This window comes from Eubalaena glacialis, chromosome 19, assembly GCF_028564815.1.
Source record: "Eubalaena glacialis isolate mEubGla1 chromosome 19, mEubGla1.1.hap2.+ XY, whole genome shotgun sequence".
In the NCBI taxonomy this organism is placed as follows: Eukaryota; Metazoa; Chordata; class Mammalia; order Artiodactyla; family Balaenidae; genus Eubalaena; species Eubalaena glacialis.
In genome coordinates this window covers 35940978-35965086 of record NC_083734.1, presented here as the reverse complement: position 1 = coordinate 35965086, position 24109 = coordinate 35940978, and the positions used below count along the sequence as shown (strand labels likewise).

Sequence of the window (24109 nt, the reverse complement as noted above, 5' to 3'; positions counted from 1 at the left end):
CGCGCGCAGCCTGCAGCCTCGGAGCCCGGCTCGGGAGGCACGTCCAAGGCCCGGAACGGGAACCGTGGGGAGCCAGGTACCCGGGAGCATCGGGAGCCTACGGGCTCCCCGCGTCGCGTACGCGCTTTCTGTTCCTCTGCTATTTTCCTGGGCTCCCCGGAACCTCCAGTTGCCTCGCTTCCATCGTCCGCGACTAGCGCCGCCGCCGCCGCCGCGATTTTCCGCAATGCAACTGCAGGGGTCGTTATTTCCTCGCCTACGGATCCGGACGCCTCCCGATTCTGAGGGGAGGTGGAGGGCAGGTGGGGGAGGAGTGGAGGAGGAGGGAGCGGGGCCCGGCCAGGTGAGCGTCCTTGCTGCCGCCGGGAGTCCAAATGTCAACCCGGCCGCCAGGTGCCCGGGGGGGGTGGGGGGCAGGCAGGGTGGGGAGGTGAGGCTTAACGCGGCCAAAAGGAGAAGGAGAGAGCTGGGCGTCGGAGCTTCGGGCCCCCGCGGTAGCCGCCTCGGCCCCAGCACCGGGCTCCAGCTCCTCACTCCGCCCCGCCGGGCTTCTTTTGTCACCACCTAGGATTTGCGGAGTTTTTCTTCTCCTTAAAAAGAACTTTGCGCCAGCCGGTTAGGCGCGGGAGACCCGGGCTGACTCATCTTGGGAGTGCTGTGCTGCGCTCTCCCTCTGCTGTGGAATACTGGGGGATTTTTTTCTTTGCATAATTCATTCCCTTCTCTTTCTCTCGTCCCTCTCCTGCCCCCTCCTCCTTCCCCCTTTCCGCTCCGGTGCCAGAACACTACTTACCCCAGAGTTCTCTTTGCAGGTTCCTAGACCAGGTCCTGCAAGGCCCTCACCTCCCTCCTCCTGAAACTGGGGAAAAACCGTCTTTCCAAGTCCGGGTGCGGGCAGTGGCCACTGCTAACTACGCCTCTGCTTAGCTCCGGGAAGATCCAGGACTATTGGAAACCCGGGCTTTAGGGGAACGGGCTTCCCTTCTTTTCTTTCGTTTATTCTGTTTTTCTTTCGGGAAGCGCAAGTGCTTGGAGGCTTTTGCTGGGCTCCAGAACACTCTGCCAGCAACATTCAGCAGCTTGCACAGATTTTCCCTCATTAAACGCGCGCGCGCGCGCCAGCGCGCGCGCACACACACGCCCAGAGCTCGGTTCCTCAAGGCCCCAGGAGAAGGTGGGGGCGGCAGGAGCACCTGTCGCCACCCAGGCCGAGGCCGACGCCGGAGCCTCTCGCTGTTCCGCAGAAGGGGTCGCCGCAACCTGGAAAGGACTTGCTTCCGGTCAACACCTTGTAACGTAGGTGCAAGGGAATCGGAAGGAGACCCTGCGCCAGCACTGTTCGCCTGAGAAGGCTGGCAGCGAGAGAAGAAAAGAAAAAATCGCAGATTTGTACTGTCTCTATGGCTGCAGTATTGGTCTTAGAAAGCCCAGACTTACCTCTTTGGGAGTGCTAAAGAAGAGGCGGACAGGGTGGGGGAAATCCCTGAAAAGATCTCGGATTTCTCGGCGCGCTTGTTCGGATTGCAAACTATGACGTTTGGAGATTTTGCACAAGCGCGGATGAACACACAACAGACGCAAACACACATAACCCGCAGGGATTTTTTTTTTTTTTTTTGCACTTTTTACCTTTTGGTGTTTAGAAAACATTTCGGTGTGAGGCGCGGTCTAATAGCCGCATAAAGGGTGGATAAATGGAGAAGGAGAAGGGAAATGGGTACAGCAAAGTTAGTGATTCTTCCAGGCGGTGTGGCATCTGAGAGTGCGGGGTTGGAGCCAAAGTATTGCAGCGTTCCCAGGATTTTTTTTTTTTTTTAATAGATCTTTATTGGAGTATAACTGCTTCACAGTACTGTGTTAGTTTCTGTCCGACTGCTCAGGAAGGAGTCTGGCGGGTCTTTTTGCGGAGTGGCTGTTGGGTGCGGGGTTGGGGGTGGAGGGCATGAGCTTCCTGGGCTGGGCAGACTTTGGGAGCCACAGCTGCGTAGTTCTGCTGCCTTCAGGGATTCGAAAAAAGAAACACAGGCAGTCTTGCTTACTTTTTAAGACGGAGGTGTGACTGAGCGATCTGTTCTCTGAGATGAAGGCCAAGGAATCCAGGTGGTCAGCACATTAAAAATCGAGGCCTAAATGAAGGAAGTCCAGGTTTCTTATGCAGGGAGCTTCGAGGCTTAGCAAGAAATACTCTGAGACCTCAGAATATTAAAAGAATCTGAGATAGTGAGAATTAGCCATTTGGGGAAACATACTGGGGGGGGGGCGGGGAGGGTGTCTCCGCGTCTTGAAAGTCCACTGCCCAAAAGGGATTTTTGAAGGGAGAGAGAAGAAAGCAGTTTGCTAAAGATGAACAGATTCCACCCTAGGGAGCTTTTGAAACCATGGACAGTGACCTACCTTCTGCACTTGGGAGTGGAATTTGCTTGCCAGCAGGAGAGCTGTCTTTGGAAGCAGAAGCACAGTGCCTGGATTTTTATACCAGGACTCATTTATTTACTAATGAATTATGTAAATATTAACTGAGTGCCGGATATGTGTCAAGCACTGTGGCAAGACGCTGGAGTTTTATCACTAAAAATCCATAATCCTTGTTTCAAGAAGCTTATAGACCATATTTCCTTCTACATTTTTGCCTTAAAAGCCAATGCCAATAAAATAATAATTAATTTTCTTCTTTTCAGCCTGTACATTCACCTTCAGCCCTCTCAAAGAATATTTAATCTGTTCTCTGCCACTAAGTCTTTTCAATTAAAAAACAAACAGGGCTTCCCTGGTGGTGCAGTGGTTAAGAATCCGCCTGCCAATGCAGGGGACACAGGTTCAGAGCCCTGGTCCGGGAAGATACCACATGCTGTGGAGCAACTAAGCCCGTGCACCACAACTACTGAGCCTGAGCTCTAGAGCCCGCAAGCCACAACTACTGAGCCCATGTGCCACAACTACTGAAGCCTGCACGCCTGGAGCCCGTGCTCCGCAACAAAAGAAGCCACCACAATGAGAAGCCTGTGCACCCCAATGAAGAGCAGTCCCCACTCGCTGCAACTGGAGAAAAGCTTGTTGGGCAGCAACAAAGACCCAACGCAGCCAAAAATAAAATAAATAAATTTATTTAAAAAAAAAAAGACAAAAAGAAATGGAAACATCAATTCATAAGACAGTATTTAAGTAAAAATATAACATGCATGTATCAATTGTTTGCTATGTGCCAGGTATTGCCAAAGCCCTTCCATGAATAATCTTATTGAATCATCCATATGAGAGAAATATCATTATTACTTACATTTTACAGATGATAATACAGAGGCCCAGAGTAGTTATTTGTTCACGGTCTCACAGCTACTAATTGGTAGTGTAGAGATCAGGACCAAGCATTCCAAACTCAGAGGCCATGACACACTATCTTCCTTCACACTCTATAAAATGAAATGTATCATCTCAGAAGTAAAGCAGAGTCTATGACTAGAAATTAATCAAAGGCAGGATGAAATGCAATGGTAGATTATGCAGTTTAGAACTTAATTACTGTGGAACTGGGAGAAAGAAAAGATCACTGGAATTAAGAGTAATCAAAGGCATTTCTTTTCTTTTTTTATGGGGGGGGCACATCACGTGGTTTGTGGGGTCCTAGTTCCTAGTTCCCTGACCAGGGATTGAACCTGGGCTCTGGGCAATGAAATTGCAGAGTCCCAACCACTGGACCACCAAGGAATTCCCTCAAAGGCATTTCTAATGAAAGCATGTGAGTGCCTGCTAAGTGCCATTTCTGTTCTTGGCACTTGGGAGACAACCCTGAACTCAACAGTCCCTCAAAATTTAGTTTCCATGTTAACATTTTCTAGAAGAAGAAAGCCAATATTTTCTTGAGTTATTTCTAGGCTTAACCCATGTTTTCTAAGAAATTTTTCATCTTAGTCCATAAAATAACTCAGGAAAAGCATATATTAAGTTGGAACCTTCTGTCCTCACTCTTTACTGAAGTGTTTATTTTTTTAGCTCATAAAACTAGCAAAAGAAATTTAAAGAAGACAATGAGGCTAGAAAATATTTATTATCAATTTTTTTCATATTTTAATGAGCTTGTGCCCATATCTTGATAACTACAAAGAATCTCTCTCCACTATATCTGTCTTCATCTTTTGTCTCTTTCCTACTCTACATTTCTCTACTACAAATTCAGTGCAAGCATCTTATACATACAATAGAAAGTCTTGGCTGAGCCCAAGTGTGAGAGCCAATTCCAGTTTTCCCAAAGAAAGCAAGGAATTGCATTTCCACTCCCTAGAAAAGAGCAATATTGAAATCCTTTTGATTCTTTCTCCACCTTCTCTTTTTCTCAACCCCATAGAAAAAGGAGTGACTCATCTGATTGGTAAAATTTTTGAGAATTTGATATCCATTAGGGCACATTTCTCTGAGGCAGAGCTTCTATATTAGAAGACAAAGCAGACCCATCTCTCTTCCCCACTCCTCTCTTGGTCAACCTATATTCAGGCAAAATGGGTTCACTATTTCAGTATGTGTTTCTAGTCTCCATGCCATATATAACTCAAGAAGAATAGTGGTTGCCTGGGGACGTAGGCACGGGAGTGGAGAGGGACAGGAGAAAGAGGTTACAAAGGAGCAAAGGAAACTTTTTAAGAGTACTAGATATTATCTTAATTGTGTTGCTGGCTTATGGATATGTACATATGTCAAAAGTTGTCAAATTGTGCACTTTACACATGGGAAGTTTATTTTATGTCAGTTATATCTCAAAATTATCTATCAAAATGGATCATTAGCTTTTGCAAATAGAGGCAGAGACTATAATCAGAAATAATCAGAAATATTTAATAAACTGTGGCTGGACTAGGCTTAGAGAAGCTCACTTTAATGCACTGTTGCTGTTCTATGTGAAATGTTACTGTAAAATTACTCAGACTTTGAGAAATATTAAAAATTATAGGAGTTCTTTAATTTGGAAGTTGTCATTCAAAGAAGTAGCTCTAATGTTGTACCTGTATCTTTATATGTTTTATAGGTATTGGACTATTATGTTAAAATATAACTATCCTGTTGGGAACATGTGATAAGCTCCCCTAGTATTAGGTGGGGAGATTTTCCTTGAAGTTAGTGAAAATTATCCAGTCAGTCATTCCTGGAGAGAAGCAAATCTTGGGACAAAAATGAAAACTTGGAAGATGAGCTTTAGAGTGGAGCTGAGCAAGAATACTTACTTTTCACTGAGGATGAGAGGCAAAGGAGTCTGTGCATTCAGGAGCATGTTTAATGGTGATGGCTGGATTCTGCCACTGGGATGTGGGCTATGAGATAGGCAGGGAAGAAGCCTTATAGTAAAGCAGGCACATACCCTGAGGGAAACCAGTAAGACTGGCATGGCATGTGATTCTGTAATCTGAGAGAAATCATATGTAGTAACCAGTTAAAAATTAATCTCTGAATGTTCTTCCTTTCTGCTGTCTCTTCAGATAACTATTGATAAACACTGTAACATATTGTGGGAAAATTTGTGTGCCAACACTTCGGCTACAACGATAAGGGGGATTGCAGCAGATCCAAAACTAACGTGGAGGTGGTAGCAGAAGCAAACACATGGTGATACACCAAACTGCAGAGTGCGATGGAAGTAACACAAAGGGCATACCATTGGCAGAGCAGAGAGCTATGTGGAAGAAAGAGACAGGTGAAGACTCTGGTGATGACATGGATTGTGAGCACAGATAGGTTATCCCCGCAGGGACTCTTCAGGAGTTAGTAGGTGGGAGGGAGGAACCTCAAAATGGGGTCTACGATTCTACTATTCAGCATGAAGACTGAGGCCACCATGCAGTGTCTTAGTTTCCTGTTGCTGCTGTGATAAATTATTATAAATTTAGTGGCTTAGAACAACATAAACCTTTTTTTTTTACTGGGGTATAGTTGTTTTACAATGCTTATTAGCTGCTGTACAATGAAGTGAATCAGCTATACGTATATATATATCCCCTCCCTCTTGGACCTCCCTCCCACCCCCCCACATCTCACTGATCTAGGTCACCACAGAGCACCGAGCTGAGCTCCCTGCACTATACAACAGGTTGCCCCTAGCTATCTGTTTTACATATGGTGCTGTATATATGTCAATCCCAATCTCCCAATTCATCCCACTCCCCTTCCACCCACCGTGTCCACACGTCCATTCTCTATGTCTGCATCTCTATTCCTGCCCTGCAAATAGGTTCATGTGTACCATTTTTCTAGATTCCACATATATGCATTCACATACGATATTTGTTTTTCTCTTTCTGACTTACTTCACTCTGTATTACAGTCTCTAGGTCCATCCACATCTCTACAAATGACACAATTTCATTCCTTTTTATGGCTGAGTAATATTCCATTGTATATATGTACCACATCTTTTTTATCCATTCATCTGTCAATAGACATTTAGGTTGCTTCCATGTCCTGGCTATTTAAATAGTGCTGCAATGAACATCGGGGTGCATTGTGTCTTTTTGAATTATGGTTTTCTCAGGGTATATGCCCAGTAGTGGGATTGCTGGATCAGATGGTAATTCTAGTTTTTTAAGGAACCTCCATAATGTTCTCCATAGTGGCTGTATCAATTTACATTCCCACCAACAGTGTAGGAGGGTTCCCTTTTCTCCTCACCCTCTCCAGCATTTATTGTTTGTAGATTTTTTGATGATGGACATTCTGACCAGTGTGCGGTGATACCTCATTATAGTTTTGATTTGCATTTCTCTAATAATTAGTGATGTTGAGCATCTTTTCATATGCCTCTTGGCCATCTGTATGTCTTCTTTGGAGAAATGTCTATTTAGGTCTTCTGCCTATTTTTTGATTAGATTGTTTAAAACAACACAGACTTTTAATCTTTTAGTTCTGGAGGTCAGAATTCTGAAATAAGTCTGAAGTGCTGCATTGTTTCTGGAGCCTCAAGGGGAGAATTCTTTCCTTGCCTTTTCCAGCTTCTAGAAGTTGTCCTCATTCTTTTGCTCATGGCTCACTTTTGGCAGTGGCTTTACTCCAACCTCTTCTTTCATCATCATATCTCCTTTTACTCCCTAATTCCCTTTTTTCCTTATAAGGATCCTTGTGATTACATTGGGTTCCCTGTATAATCCAGGATAATCTCTCCATCTCAAAATCCTTAAATTAATCACACCTGCAGAATTCCTTTTGCCATGTAAGGTAAGATATTCACAAATTCTAGGGATTAGGGTGTGGACATCTTTCTGAAATAGGATTTCTTCTCATCCATACTGAAATTTCTAACCAACATAAGGAATTTTATTTTTTAGAGGAGATAGTGGATAATTTATTCCTATAAAATGCTATTCCTTATTTGTTATTTAAATTTTGACAGATGAATAATGACAAGGAAATGATACACACTAACTTTATGGTGTTTTGGTCAATAATTTGGGCATCAGTTTGGAAATTAGGGACACCCATACTACACTTTTCTTCTTTTCATTACAATTAATCACTCTCTCAAGTATCCAGCCTTCTGAACTCAAGATTTTACAAGTGGAAGACTTATTTACAATGAATAAATAGCAGGCATTCTGCAAACTATTTCTGAAAAATTGAATAGGTTTATTTGTTTATTTGAATAACTTCAGTCTTTCTTACATTTATGCCATGGATTTGATGGTAGATTTGATGGTACATTTCAAGTGCACATTAATACATTTCAGACCGGCTCTAATGCAACTCCCTTAACTTTCAGGTGAGAAGATGGAGGCTTAAGGCTTAAATGATGTGTCCAAGTTCAAACATAGACAGAAGCAGAAGCAGAGTCAGAGTCTGACTCTTGTGTTCCTAATTATTTACTTTTAAACCTGTGTTGGTTCACAAACTGGCTCCAGAGACCAAAGAAAGAGGTGGAGCACTCCAGATTAGGAGGTGGCAATTTTAATCAGCAAGAAAATTTACAAAAGAGGCTTGTATTGGGCTGTTGGCTGCAAAATGAGTAGATCTCCGTACCTGCCCACCAGAATCTTAGATGTTTATATATAGGCTTTAACTGGGTTCAGTCACATATTCAGCCCAGGTGATCTCACAAAACCTTACTCTCTCAAATCTGCATCTTTTAAAGGGCTCCCACTTTGGGAATGGTGAGTGAAACATATATTCCAAGGACAAGGAGGAGCCTTGATTGCCAGGGTCCAGCTCTCAGGTCAACTGTTGGTCACATCCTCTCAATTACCTCCTCCAAGGACCTTCCATTGCCATCATTCCTTCTGCTGTTACCAAGTAACACATTGCAGCAGCTGAAATACAGAAAGTAAATATATCATCCAAATTTATGCAACTTTGTGAAAGATGTTTTTCCCAGATTTTCTGCTTGTGGTCCAAAACACTTTCAATTCTACCTCACTGTGTGCGTGTGTGTGTGTGTGTGTTTGGTTTTGTGGTTTTACATTAAACAGTTTCCAGTGAAGTTTTATACCAACAAGAATCTTCTCCTTTTCTCCTTAAGCCAGCTGCTGTTGCTGCTTCAAGTAGCAATTATAGATCAATATAGAGGATTTTAGTTCCATAATGATTCTCAGGTTTAAAGAAAGGCTTTAATTAGTACAACAGTCTGTTACCATCTCAGCTTATATAATTTTGGAGGTAACATTAGGTGTTAAAATAACTGGCCAAAATTTTTTTCACATTGCCTCCCTAATGATTACCATTAAAATTATAAGTATTTACCTTTTTATTTTGCTTTTGAACAACATATTCTGGTTTACTACTCAGCATTTTCTACATGCTGGATTATAGAGTCATATATCCCATTTATTTATCAAGGAAACCTACAAATAGTTAATGTGGCAGACAGACCTACCCCAAATATTTGGAGGCCCAGGATAAGAGTAAATTTGATGGATCTTTCCTCCCCAAGCCCATGGCCCTCTCTTCCCACTCTTGGCACTGTCTAAATTTGCCAGGGGCTTCATGGTGGGTCTTTCAGTCTTACATGAGATGCCTCAAGCTCAAGTGCCTCAAGCCTATGTTTTTTACGCATACATATAAATCCTTGGTCACACTCTTGATCCTAGGTATGCACTTACCAGCATTGCAGTCTACCCTCAAGGAAATAGAGCTGCCCCCTCCCTCCACCCAATAGTATTAAACATCAAATGTTTGTGTGAAATAACATTGAATAAATTAAAAACATTGAAGATGTTCAAGAGTGAGGAAGGCGTTACTGGAAGTCTCTAAAAGGAATCCCACTTCCAAATTAACACAGGGGTCTCCACATCTAGTTTATTTTCTTCTCCTGCAATTGGGATTTTCAGGTTTTTATCCAACTTTAATAAGAATTTTTATCCCTGATACTGCTGTGTGGCTTTAATAAAGCAGGAGTTGAGTTACTGTAGTAGGAAACCTACAAAGTTCTGGATCTACTCTCTGATTTCTGCTAAACAGAGCAACAGAGAAAACTCATTAAAACAAAAAGAACTTCCTGCCAAGCAGAACAGGAGAGGTATAATATAAATAGTCATACTCTATGACAGAGTTAACAAAAGTTGAGATCAAAGGGGGTTGTAAGACTAAAGTTTTGTTACAAAAATATAAACATGCTATTGTCAGGTACTGTAAAATATTGAGGATGTGGTAAATGTCACATAAACTTATAATCAAGTGATGGTTTTCAACTCACTAGTTCAAACACTCTCTTAATGAAACTTTGAATCTTAATGAATCTTTGAAGACCTTTCTTTATGAGCTAATATTACCTTATGCTGAATTTCCCCTTGGGAGGGAGAAGGACATAAACATTACTTGTGAAAATATATTTCACTTAAATCTCTAAGTTATTATTTCTATAGGAAGAGGAATTAAATGGATATGAATCAAATCTTTAAATGGTCAACTATTTTAAAATTCTCTTCAAGTCACTAACTTCTCTCATAATAAAATAGTAATTTCTGGTGGCTGTTTCTCACTATTCTTCCCATAAAATGTGAAATAGGTTGGCATCCTGCCCTCTTCACTTCAGGTTTTTTGTTACAAAATAAATGAATGAGATCTATTTTTTCCTCTTGTAAAAGTGAATTTCAGAAGGAGGTGGTAATTTTGAAGGTGTTGCCATAATAATTTTTGGATTCAGTTCAATCAATAACTACTTGAGCTAGTTTTTCATTAACCGAAGGAGTATGCTCCTTATAAGGCAGAATGTGAGTGCCACGCCCAAAGAGTTCCCTCCAGGAGTTTCCTAAAATTTTTAAGAAAATTGACCTTAGTATATTTGAACTCTTAAAGAGGTGCAGGGTGACAGTGTCACAAAATCAAATGATGGAAAGCTTGGATAAGGTCCATTGGCATAAAAAAGTTGGGTCTATAATGGTTCAGAGAGTGACTTTTATCTAAACTGTTTTGCCACTGAATGCTATCAAGAAGAACATCTTCTATTACTTTCACTTGCTACCAGCTATCTACTTTTAACCAGAAGGGTGCAACCTTGAGTCAGCCTGGATATACTTTATCCCTATGGAGAAGCAATGACCAAACTTTAAATGAAGGTAACTAGAGGTAAGGGAACTTAAGAACCTCAGTCTGTTTCCCACTTTGGGGAAGACATTTCTGGCTACTCTAGTGGAAACCCAAACTAGAAAATGCAGACCCAATGAACCAAGTAGGGTCCTGTCAAGAACACAAAAACCAAGTTATTTTTCTGAGATAATTTAATGTAGAGAATTGGTTGAACAGGCATTGGAGGACTAAAAAGCGAACAGGAAAGCCTATAACCCAGAGAGAGTAACTGTAGGAAGTAGATACCACCATTATGACCGGGGAGACAAAGCAAAGATGTCAGGGTTATCAGAACCTAGAAGCCTGGAGGAGGGGTTCTTGATGATCTGGCATCTGTACCTCTCAAGAGAAAGTGCTTTGCATTGATGCTGGTACATTAGAAGCTCAGAGGAGGGGCTGTAACTCAGACCTCTGAGGAGGGCATGTTGCTCAGCTGGTACTTATATCTCTGATGCAGCACAATGAAGGCTGGTTTTAGACTGTTGGAAGAAACTGGAAAGTGGACCAACTGCTGCTTGCTGAAGCAAGAGTTTTTGCTGGGGAGACACTTGGAAAAACTGAAAGAATCAAGTCCTTTCTCCTACCTCAGGTCTTCTAATCTCCCTCTAGCAACCTCTGTTGGCAAAACCTAACAGAGACCAAAAAAAAAATGTGTTTGATAAAGACCTAGCCACAGTATCACAGAATTTGGAACTAAAAATATGATAGTTTAATAATTGACACATCCACTATTCCAATAATGACAGGACTTTGATAGAGGAAAAATTATCATCTAATGTGGTAGAGTTACATCAGTTGTTATAGTCCAGGATTTTGAAATGAAGTGTTACTTTACAGCTGCTTTTCACAGTGCTTGATGATGTTGAAGCAGTACTTTTCTCTCTGATTCACCAGCAGTTCTCTTGTTTAACCCACAGCTTCATAAATATTTGACTTTCCCAAATCTGATTTTGTGTTAATCTCTCACTGCCCTATGAAACTAAGCAGGCTACCCTACAGTCTCTTCTCCTACCATTGAATTTGGCATCTCTTAGCCTTCGTTTGTCCCACCATAGTGAAAAGCCGAGCCCTCCTCATAATCATGATTGATTAATCAGTTTCCAAAATAGCCAGCAGCATCCTTGGTGCCTCTTCCATGTCCCTAGAACCTGCCAAATAACAGTGTAGATGAAAAAATAAAAGATATGTCTTCTAGTCTGGAGACTTGACCCTGAGGTCATCTGAGTTAAAGAAGTAATACAGCTGACCTACAGACTTCAAGACATTTGTAGGAACTCAGAGAATGTCCAGTATAAACCATAATATTTGAACAAAGCTTGATAGCAGAAGTTGTCATCCTAAATTCAAAACTGTGCTAACCTTAGGCTCTGTGGAGAACACAGTGAATAAAGAGTCACTGAGCCATGAATCAGAAGGCTGACATTTGAATCTGAAATATACTTTTCACCAGCTATGGAATTTCAAAAGGTGTTTAAATGCTTAAAGCCACAATTTCTTTTGCAAAAACAGGATAAAAACATATTTCATATAGAATTATTGAGACAAGTATATGGAATAGTATAAATAAAAACATTTAATATTGTACATGATTGGTACTTAATAATTATTAATCTAAATCTATATAGAATTATAATTGGAAAATGCAATACATGGTTCGTGAAACATGCAAACCAGGAATTTTAAGATATCAAATACCAGACATTTAGGATATATGGAGTTATGGTTCTCATGTATCCCAGTCTTATATCCCTTCCCACCCACCCCCAGGCAATACAATCATCTTTGTTTAGCTGGTGGTGTTTGGAGTTTAAGGAAGGTGAAGTAAAGGGGAGTAGACAATTATACAACCAGATATCTCTATTTTAAGCAAATATTTACTTGACATTAACTAACTAAATCTTTTTTCTTATTCTTATCAAGGAGTAAAAACATCAGGAAGATAAGATTTGAAGGAGAACTGAAATAGGAATCAGAAGACATAGGTTAAAATGTCATTTTAATGTCACTCTGCCATTTAGAAGTTGTGTGGGCAAGTTACTTCCCAGTCTGAGTTGTTTAGTTGTTGTTTTCATTTCATTTTTTTTCTTTTTTTTTTTTTTGACTCTGTAATAGTTTTGTTTTTTACTATAATAGGTGGATTAGTATCTACCACATTGGGCTGTTTTGAGGAATAAATGAGATAATACACACAAAGTGCCTGGTATAATAGTAAACCTTAAATACATGGGGCCATCATTGTCAGCTCCTGAGCACTCAGTTTTTGTGGACAGATCAGTGAGATATGAATTTGAGTCCTGGCCTTGCTGCTTCCCATCTCTATAATCTTGGGATCTTGGTTAAGTCACTTAAAATCTCTAGACCTTTGTTTCTTTAGCTTTAAAAATTAAAAGATTAATACTGAATCTCCTTACTTCACAGGGTTACTGGGTAGTGGAACTGATGAAAAAATCAGTGCAAAACACTTTATATATGTGTGTGTATACATATGCATGTATGTGTGTATATGTGTATATGTATGCATATTTTTGTATGCATGGCTATATATATGTAGGCATATACATATATATATACACCCACACATACACACATAGACCTTGATTTTGAAGGTCTCTTAATATTATGTAATCTATGGTAGTCCTGGGATTGGAATTTACTGATTAATGAAAGGAAAGGGCAGCAAATTTCAGGCTCTGCTGTAACAGTTGAGGGAAGCAAATGTAGCCTCTCATTTGCTACAGATAAACATTAATATCTTTATTCCATTCATTAATAATTAATTGCCCCAGGCTCTGACTCAAATATAATTGTACCTTATGAAAGCTCACAGCAGAGAAATATTGTGCAAAGTGCAAAACATCAATTTTATAAGTAACAAAAATTCAATTAAGTTTAGAATAAATGTGTGAGTTCGCAACCCAAGCTTAACATACAGCCATGTAATGTAAATAGATTTAGAAAACAAAATAACAAGGGTGTGACAATTTATAAAGTGTATGGAAAATCCAGCATTGCTTCCACACACTGACAGAAAAGGTACACATTACAGGAGAAGAAAATAATTTTTGACTTTTTTATTGTTCTTTATAGCCACAGCAGTCCAATAAGTAGCCTGAATAGGAGGCTTCTCATACAGCGAGGCTTGAGGAGAAATGAAAAGGTAAACCTCCCAGAATTATGTCTTCCATGTGCCTTTGGTGGGGTCTGGAATTCTTCAGTGTTGGTGAAATTCTTGACTTTAGATGTGCATGAGTGAAAAATATGACCATGAACTTGGCATCAGAAAGTTTGGGACCTGGTCTGCACACTACCTTTTATTTGCTATGTAACTATGAATAATGCTTCTTAACATCTCTGATCTTCAATGTATACATATGAAAATCAGGCACTAATATTATTAAGAAGGCATTAAAATAAGATCTTTTGTTAAAGTGCTTTGTATGTATGATGGAGGTTAATGAATGTTACATAAGAGGTGAAATATAATGTTAATTTGTTGATTTTTAGTATTTTTCATTGTGTGTTTTTTTAATTCACATAAAGCAAAATTTGCATGTTCAAATAACTTTGTTCTTCAAAGGAAAAACTTCTGAAAAGGACTTTTTCAACAATTCCATCATTTTGCAAAATAGTATGACAATCCTTATTTGAAAATGATTTTAAAAACAGTCATGCCAAAACTAAAACAACTATATTACAGTTGCAACCATTTTTTTACTTCTTTTTTATTTTATTCCCTATTTAGGAATTTAGCCCAAATTAAAAATGAATTCTAGCTGTTGGAAAATTGTCATTGCAAGTGTCTAAACTTTTGACAAAATATTCCATCAAACTGTATTAGCCTATTTATAAAATGTTGTACCCACATTGGCCCATCAAAAACACATCATTAAAACATAGCCTGAATGATGCTCTTGTTAGGTCAAAAAACACAGACATTATAAAACACTAATTTGATTAATTTCAATTCATTCAGCAAGCATTAAAAACTTTTTGTATGCCAATCAAGCACAATGAAGGATGACACAACATATATGCACACACATATAGACACAGACAATTGCAATAAAGTACAAATGTTGTCACTGAGGTACAAACAGAGTGGGGTGGGGTCATTTAAGCTGGGTCTTGAAGAATGAGTAAGAGTTCACCAGGTGGAAGAGATAAAGAATAGATTTTCAGGAGGAGTGTGCAGAGGTTCAGAGATAAGACACAGATGTCATATTTAAGAAACTCTAAGTAGTTAGTGTATTGTAGTTTGGTGTGGCTGAAACATTGTTAGTGGGAGGGATATGGAGGGAGATGACACCAAAGAAGTGGCAGGGGTTAGACCATGGAGGCCTTATACGTCAAGCTGAAGAGTTTGCCCTGCAACCATTTTTTTTAAAATAGGAAATGTATCAACAGATTTTATCACTCACTTTCTTCAGTGAACTTGAACTTGCCATTAATGAATGAATCACAGGCTTTGGAAGCAATTTCTAAGACAGATATCAGAAATGTTCTGAATAATGATAATATGAGTGGAATCCCTGTATTAGAGCACAGTAGGACTGGAAGGGACCACTCAGACCACCTCCTGCAGCTATCTATTTAATGCTAAATCTCTCTCTATAGTTGTGCCTATTGATGGTTGTCCAGGCTGTGCTTGCACACCTTGAATGATGGAGGGGTAAACAGAAAGTTCCAACCCACCGACTAATCCCTAGACAACCAGCCCCCAAATAAGGTTACCTAAGTGTTTTCCAAAAGTCACTTCATTAACATAACAAAAGCCACTTTAATTGCTCTTATCACTCAGGATAATTCAAAGGGTTTTAGGAGCTCTGTGACAGAAATGAGAGGGATACCAAAGATATATTTCCTATTATACATCACAATATCAGAGCAAGAGATGTTGGGGCCTTGAACCAGGGCAAGTGTTTAGATTTAGGGTCTATTTCAAAGTAGTATCTACAGGACTTGGTGATGGTTATAGAGATGGAAGAAATAGAGGAGCTAAGAAATTCATTACGGAACACATGCATATCAATTTTTGTAAGCAGCTGAAAGAATCAGTAGGTCCAGAAAGTTTTATTCACATGTGAACAATAATATCCTGACACATCCCATTGACAACATGGCATAACCAATGCAACACTGGACTAAGAACTCACACTTTTCTGAACTTTGTCACTTATAATTTGACCTTGAGCATGAAATTTCTCAGTTTCCTTATATGTAAAAATTAAAGTATATGCGAGATGCTCTCTAAAAGTCCATTTACTTCACTTGTGCAAAGTCTTGAAGGATTAAACATAACCTTTGTTTGCTAATAGATATTATGAACCCTTTAGTGACATTGGGAAACTTTGCTTCATATGGGAAGTATATCCTAACTGAAAAGCATATAGAATTCCCCATTAGGAATGTACCCAGTGAATTGAGATATCATTTAAAGCTTGCATAGAGTTCCATTTTAATGATCTGACCTAATAAAACAAAGTGAATAAATAGAAATTTGCCTTACTAATGCCTGGTTCAGAGGAAAGAGGATCAATCTAGTTATTATACACCACTATGTGTTTGACAGTGTTTCAAGTTTCTTCAGTCAAAAGATTAATCTAAAAAGTCAGTAAATGTTCAGTGGGGGAAGAAATACACAATGATTGAATTACATATTATAGCTTCACTGATTGACAGAGAAAGTACTGAGATATTTGGCCTGGTAAATTGAAACTCTTTTGCATGGGAATAAAAAAAGTGGAAACCTGGATGGTGTAATCAGAGCATGTTAACACACTGTTATCATTTCCAATATGTTTCCTCCTTTTTGCAAAAAAAAAAAAAAAAAAAACCTGACAGAATCTGGTTTGTTTATACAAAAGATCCTCCAGTCCAAGATCATGGCATATAAACATAAGAGCAGCAATAGCTAAAGATGGAGGGGAGGTAGAAATGGGAAACATTTGGACAAAGTGGGAGAAGAATCTAGAACAGGAGAGAGGGCAAATTTGAACATTATACCTTCCTCTTCCAATATTGAGGGGAAAAAAATTCTTCCATGAACCTTGTCAAATTCCTCTTATTAACTCTTTTACTCTTCCTGCACAGAAAAAAAATGTTTCCTTCTAAAATCAACCAAATAAATAAGAAGTGAATTTCTTTTGTGATACCTTTTTGTTATCATTTTGGTTAACGATTCTCAAGCTGTAATGACCATAGGAATCACCTGTGGAACTTGCTGAAAATGCAGACTTCAAGACTCCAACCCTCAAAGATTCAAACTTGATATCTAAGGTGGAGCGCCCAGCTTACCTTTTTACCAAGCATCCCAGGTGATTCTGATGCAGATGGTCACAGATCGCATTTGAATATCCATCTCTTAAGAGGCAACAGCATATGTAGTCAGGTTCTTCCCCTTCATTGTATCATAGTTGCGCTGATAATACTAATTTTTCTTGTTTGGGGCATTTATCCTCGCTGAAATTAAGCACACCAGGAAAATGAAGGCATAGGTAAAAATTTTTATTCCAGCTCAGTAGCATTCAAGGTAAGAAAAATTAAATGACAAAAGCTGATTATTTTATACTACTAAAGGTACAATCTCCAATAAAGAGATAATAATTATGAACATTTATGCACCAATTAATAAAACAGCAAATATATTTTTTAAATGTAACTTTTAAAAACAGAAAAAATTCTATAGAGTTTTAATGCAACTATAAATTGTGTAATTGAAATAGTCTAGTAGCTAATTTTATTCAGTTTCCTCTATATTTAAAGGCAACATAAACCTTTATTGATTTTAGTCAAAGCATAACAATTACTCGATTGCTTAATTAGAAGTTAATTCAGTAGTGAAAAGCAGAGCATAGAATGTGAACAAAACAAAAACAAGCTGAAAATACTACTTGAAACCAAAGCTAAAATGAAAAGCCAGTGAATGGCTAAGACTTAAAGTTAATCAATAGCATATAACAGTGATTTTAAGTGACAGTAGATTTCAGCAGACCCTATTTAGATGTATAGGGTAGTTTTTATTTATCTAAATGAACTTTTACTAGGTTTACTCTTTTCCATCAACTGTAATCATGTATATGTTTATCTATCATAAATTCATGAAGTGTTTGTGTGTGATACACTAATGGGTGGAAAGACTAGTATAACCACAAAACAGTGATTAATGAAAAATTATTTCTCTTTGCTTCCAGAGTGAGTAAGTAAGTAAAAAAGCACTATAGTCTTTGGTAACTTCCTTGCTTTCTAGTATGATGAGATATTGATGCCAAATCTGGACTCTGTACCCTGACATGGAATTAAATCTCAGAGACAGTTTTGGGTGAAGTAGAAAGGAATATCTTTATTGCTTTGCCAGGCAAAGGGAGCCACAGCAGACTAATGCCCTCAAAGATGTGTGTCCTGACCTGGAGGGGGGTAGTGAGGAGGGTGTGATCAGCTCATGGACATTCTTCTGATTGGTTGGTGGTGAGGTAAGTGGGAGTCGGCATCACCAATCTTCTGATTCCAACTGGTCTGGGGTCTACGTGCTTGTGGGCAGCACACAGTTAACTTCTCCCACCTGGTAGGGGTTTCAGTACCTGCAAAATGGCTCAAAGATATTGTTACGTGTATCCCTTGAGGGGGAACCAGGACCCTGCCCCAAGGCTGCACTACTGTTTCTTGACTGTTCCTCAGTTGTCTGCACATCCCTTCCCTTCCCTAATTAGCAAATGTTTGAACCTGCCCATTGGAACTCAGGGAAGATCATGGAGGCTGGATGAAGCCTATTTCCTGTAACCAAGAAATGGGGGACACAGAAAGAATTTTGTGCCCAGGAGGCCCACATGGTCCTGCTTGGTTTCAATATTACATGCTCATCTTATAAAACTCCTGTCCAAGAGCTAGAATCAACAATTTCTCAAATAACCTTGGTATTAAAACTATAATCTGTGTGGAAGTGTTGTTCATTGCTCATGGATTGGCCATTGTTTCTAGACCTTTTCAGTGGATTGAATTATGGGAGAAATATATGAGTATATATTTCATATGTACATTGATATATGTGTATATATGTACATATGTGTCTTTGCACACATTTACATGCATATTAATTTTTATATATTTATATTTAAAGATAAAGCACATTATAAGTTTATACTTCCAATTGAAACGTAGGCTATTAAGTTTTAACTTAATCTCATCAATCTTACATCTATACATGTATCATTCTCTCATGTCAGAAGTCTTTGTTCCCAGTATCACTAACATAATTTCTAATTTTTTAAATTCCAAAATTCATAATAGTCTCAGAATAACAACTCCAATGCTACCTCAAAGGCATGAGCTAAGACTTTATTTTAAATCATTAATCTTACTGTCCTTGCATGCATCTTATTGGAGATATTCGGCATAATAAATGTTTTAAATTGCTCAAAATAATTATTCTATGTATGGCTATGCTACCAACTCAATATACAGCCAGGTTCCTCTGTTTCATTATGATTTCCATTTTTAGGAACTGCTTTTGAAATTTTATTTTTATTTTCTAGTTATGTTAAATATTTGATCCCAAGATCAAGCATATAAACAAGATATATTTAGCGATTTCTAGCTTTAATCTCTGTCCCCTACAACCTTTTCCTTTCTCTTAGGTTACCATTTTAATTTTTAAATATATCAATTATTTTTTTTAAATAAGCAAGCCCAGCACACTTATTTGTATACTCTCTTTTTAAACACCTTCCCCCTCCACCTTGTATTTTCACTTATTATCATAAAGACTCCTTTATAACAGTAAATAGATGATATACTGTATTTCTTGTACTAAGTATTATAAAGTAATTTTACACCTGTAACACAAATCAACCTAAAAATCAATAGATTAAGATAGGGACTCTGACCAAATTCTGTGCCTTCAGTGTTCTGTAATTAGCAAGTGAAACTACATTTGAATGGCTACTGAAATTTTCACCAAGTAATCCAGTTCTGTCAGCTCTTTTCTGCTCGATATAAGCACATTTTCTTTTGAATAAACAAATGTTTAAAAAGCTTCATGCCAGTGTTTTGTATCTAAGATACACAAGATGTCTATTTGAGGCAGGAGATAAATGGGCCCCAGGTGAGCAGCTGGAGTTCATTCCCTGTGGACCAATACTCCAAGATGATGATAACTGGAGAATGATAGCAGAGGCTGAGCCCTACCCATATAAAAGATAAGAGACCACATATTTATCATTCTCAAAGTCAAGGAGACCTTCCTGACAAAAAACCTCCTTGGAGGTCAAAAGGCAGGTGATGTCAAACTACCCATAGGCCTCTTCACTGGAATCCATCTTGGCTAAGAGATGTGTGTGCGCACATGGGAGGATCCTGAGATGTACCAAATACAGACTCTGAACCAGGCAAATCAAAATGATTGGCCAAAGGAAACCCAGAAGAAATGTCCCATATAAGTGATTTAAACTACCATGAGGGTGCGACTCTCTCTTTCAGTCCGCCTGTATGTCGGTCCACACATACTGTACTCTTTTTCTTCTAATAAATACTTTACCTGTTTCACTACTTTCCATCTTTGTGGGAATTCTTTTCCACAAAACTGAATGGCCAGGGCCTTGTCACTGACCACTGGTCTAGTGGCTAGGATTCAGCGCTCTCACTGCTGTGGTCCGACCTCAATCTCTGGCCAGGAACCGAAACCCTGCTTCAAGCCACTGCAGGCTGAGGCCACCCGAGATCATATTTGGTTCCAAAACCCGGGAATTCAAGGTATACTACAGGCTTCACCCAGTTGCGGCTTGAGGCCCCTGACTTTTGCTCTTGCTTTTTTTCTCTTGCTCTCCACTTCTTTTTCGTTTCAAGACTCACATGGCATAACCTCTGTTCACCCACTGTGTTATGGCTCCCCCCAAAATTGGGAGTGGCAGGGGTATTCTCCAGGCCATGCAGATTCAAATAACGCTTGGGTGATAGCTGACACTGTCCTTTGGGACATGGTGGAAACGTGATTTCCAACCGTGAAGGAGTCCAAGGGGTCCCTCTCTCTCCCTCTGTCCTGTATGGAACTCTCCACTATGCCTTTCCTTCCTACCTTACTCTCACAGCACTTCATATCTCTGTGCCCTTTTAGGGAGGGATTTTCTGGGCATCATTCCTAAACTGCATCCCAGCCACTGCCAAACTTGGTGTTGCCTGTGTCAGACAAAATCGTCAGGTGATTCCCAACTCTGTCTTAGCTGCCAGACAGACAGGGCAAAGGATTTTGAGTTCTTTTCTTGTCTAGTTTCTCACCTCACTCAATGCCCAAAATTTACTATGATAATTTCTCCACCTCCCAGCCCTTGAGCCTTGAACCCTGTGCTGTTTTCCATAGCGCCCAACTCCAATTTCTCCAAGGATTCCTCTTTGCATCTATCAGACCCCCTTCACTCCAGGCCTTGGCAGCCTACACACTACTACAGACAGCCTATCAGGCTGACCACTACCCAGCAGGCTGAATTATAAACTTTGCAGATGCTCAGTCATGAGGAATACACCCCAGCGTAGAAAGACTTATCATAGGACATAAACTCTATAGACAACGGATCCTTCCTAAGGAAAGTCCTGACAACCAGTCTGCACTGGTTCAAATGTCCTCCCCGGCCACATGGGGGGACACCTTGCACAAGGTACCAAGGAAGACCAGAGATGTCTGGTCAGGAGTTGATGGGAGAGTAGAGGATGCTTGAAACCACATCAGGTTCAAAGGGAATTTGGAGGATACCCTGAATCCCTTAGGTTAAATCCTCCTGGTAAATGTTTCTGGGATTGTGGATTCTATTTCTAGGAGCGCTCTCTCGTTCTTGGTTGCAGGTTACCGAACATAGGAGGGTCCCCCTCCAAGCCAGACGAAACACCTCTGGAGAGTATCCTTAAGAACTAGAGGGAGAAGGGAGGCGGCGGGCGAAGCGCGCGTCGAGCGGGGTAGTGGCGCTGCCTGTGGAGATCCGCGGAGGCCGACCGGATTCGTTGGCTGCCGTCCCCGCTGCCGTGCACTGGGTTAAAAACTATATCTAACACCAACCATGAAAGATCCAAGTCGCAGCAGTACTAGCCCAAGCATCATCAATGAAGATGTGATTATTAACGGTCATTCTCATGAAGATGACAATCCATTTGCAGAGTACATGTGGATGGAAAATGAAGAGGAATTCAACAGACAAATAGAAGAGGAGTTATGGGAAGAAGAATTTATTGAACGCTGTTTCCAAGAAATGCTGGAAGAAGAAGAGGAACATGAGTGGTTTATTCCAGCTCGAGATCTCCCACAAACTATGGACCAAATCCAAGACCAATTTAATGACCTTGTTATCAGTGATGGCTCTTCCCTGGAAGATCTTGTGGTCAAGAGCAATCTGAATCCAAATGCAAAGGAGTTTGTTCCTGGGGTGAAGTACTAAAATATTTGAGTAGACGGGGCCCTCTTTTGGTGGATGTAGCACAATTTCCACACTGTGAAGGCAGTATTAGAAGACTTAATTGTAAAAGCTCTCTCTTGTCACTGTGTTACACTTATGCATTGCCAAAGTTTTGTTAGTCTTGCATGCTTAATAAAAGTGCTGAGACTGTTATTAAGTAAAAAGCTGTCAAACATTTACTGAAAATAGAATTGGCCCCATGGCTTGATGTGAAGACAGCGAGGAAAGAAGCACCAGTCAAGTTGTGTCAAAGCACCAAATTAAATGACCTCTAAATCTTAGTGAATTGTCCTTTTTGAGACTAAACTGGTCCCTTAGGGTTAACTAATACTTGTTAATGTCTAAACTTTTTTTAAATGAGTAAATTTAAGTTCTAGTAGTTAATTTCTCAGTTCAGACTTAAATTTGCATTTGTCCCCATCAAAAAGAATCTCCTTTTTCTGATGAGGCTTGTTAGTTAATTTGAAATAATTTTTTATAAACAAGTATGTCTTAGGTTCACTACCTTGTAACCTTCGTAACCAAAGTCCTAGCTTTTACGGTATGTTATCATGTAAGAAATATTGAATTCTCCTAATGTTACATCTGAGAAAGTATGTGATTTGAGAATTGCATCCTCTTCTAAGGAGTCATTGCATCAAAGCTATACCTGTGTAACGTCCAACATTTGACCAACCCATAATCCAATTGAACAAAGAAATTGTAACCTATGATTTGAGTGGTGCTTTTCCTTGCTTTGTTAACCATCACTACAATAGTCTGCAGCACAACTTTTCTTTTAACAAAGCTAGAACAGTTTTGGCTTCTTAAACTTCTTATTTGGGTAGGTTAAGCTGCCATACGTGTTCAGTGTGAATAGTGTTTAAGTTGAAAATATTGTAAAAAAATTATATTTTTTCAAAAATATTTAAAAAAATAAATAATAGTAGAACTGAAAAAAAAAAAAAAAGAACTAGAAAATTTTTTTAAATAGAAGGGCTAAAAAGGGAAAAACTTAATTTCCACTGTAGCAGTGCCTGGCCTTTGCATAAGTTGGGGAATGGAGAAAAATGGTCTTAAAATGGATCTCTCAATTATAATACCATTCTACAATTGGATCTTTATTGCCACAGGATGGGAAAGTGGACTGAGGTTCCCTATATTCAGACTTTCATAGTCTTTTACCAAAATCCCGCCCTATATGGCTCTTGTATTTCAAAATCTGGGGAACCAGAAAACTCTCCCGACGTTTTAGATTATCCCCTTCTAAGCTCTTCTGTCTCTCAGGGGGGAAACTAAGCTCTCCCTACTCCTGACAGTAACCCTACTTCTCCGGAGCCACCTAATTCTCCAGAGTCACCTACTTTTCCCAGTCCCTCTGACTGATCCCAAACTCCACCTCCCTATGTGCCTCCATACCCTCCGTTACCCCAAGGAAGAGAGACTAGGCCCTCTGTGTTAACTCACAGTGGAGCTTCCTATTACCCAGGATCAGGGAAATTATGCCCTCTTAGGGAAGTGGCAAATGGCGAAGGGACAGTCAGAGTACATGTACCCTTCTCTTTAACCAACTTAGCCCAATGCAAACAGAGACTGGGCCAATTTTCTGAAGACCCTAGTAAGTTTGTTGAAGGGTTTCATGCCCTAACTCTGGTCTATGATTTAGCTTAGAAGGATATTCAAGCAGTCCTATCTACTTGCTGTACTTCTGAAGAAAAACAGAGAATCTGGACAGCAGCCCAGGGGCACGCTGAGCAGTTTGCCAGAGACCAACCCAACATTATGCTATGGGTGGAGACACAGTCCCAAATCAGGAACTCCCTTGGAATTATAATTCCTGGGTGGGAATAGAAGCCAGGAAGCACATGATTCAATGTGTATTAGAAGGGATGAGAAAGTGTATCAAAAAGTCAGTTAACTATGAAAAGTTTAATGGAGCGACCCAAGAATAAAAAGAAAATGCAGCTCTCTTTTCACGGGCAGCTTGTGGAGACTTTTAGAAAGTATACCAACATAGATCCCTCCAATTCCGAATGTTAGCCCCTGTTGGGACAGCACTTTATCAGCTAGTCTGCCCCTGATATTAGGTGGGAACTCCAAAAGTTACAATTAGGCCCACAAAACCCCATGCTCCAACTCCTAGATGTGGCTTTTGGGGTATTTAA

The 24109-nt window shown here is 39.8% G+C and overlaps 1 protein-coding gene across 1 annotated transcript; it reads left to right on the top strand.

Moving 5' to 3' along the window:
* The first annotated feature begins 21437 nt into the window (after positions 1–21437).
* Positions 21438–22438, top strand: LOC133079839 (polyadenylate-binding protein-interacting protein 2). The gene has a single exon (XM_061175521.1). It carries the CDS (start codon positions 21573–21575, stop codon positions 21945–21947), a length of 375 nt encoding a protein of 124 aa, XP_061031504.1. The 5' UTR covers positions 21438–21572; the 3' UTR covers positions 21948–22438.
* Positions 22439–24109: the final 1671 nt, after the last annotated feature.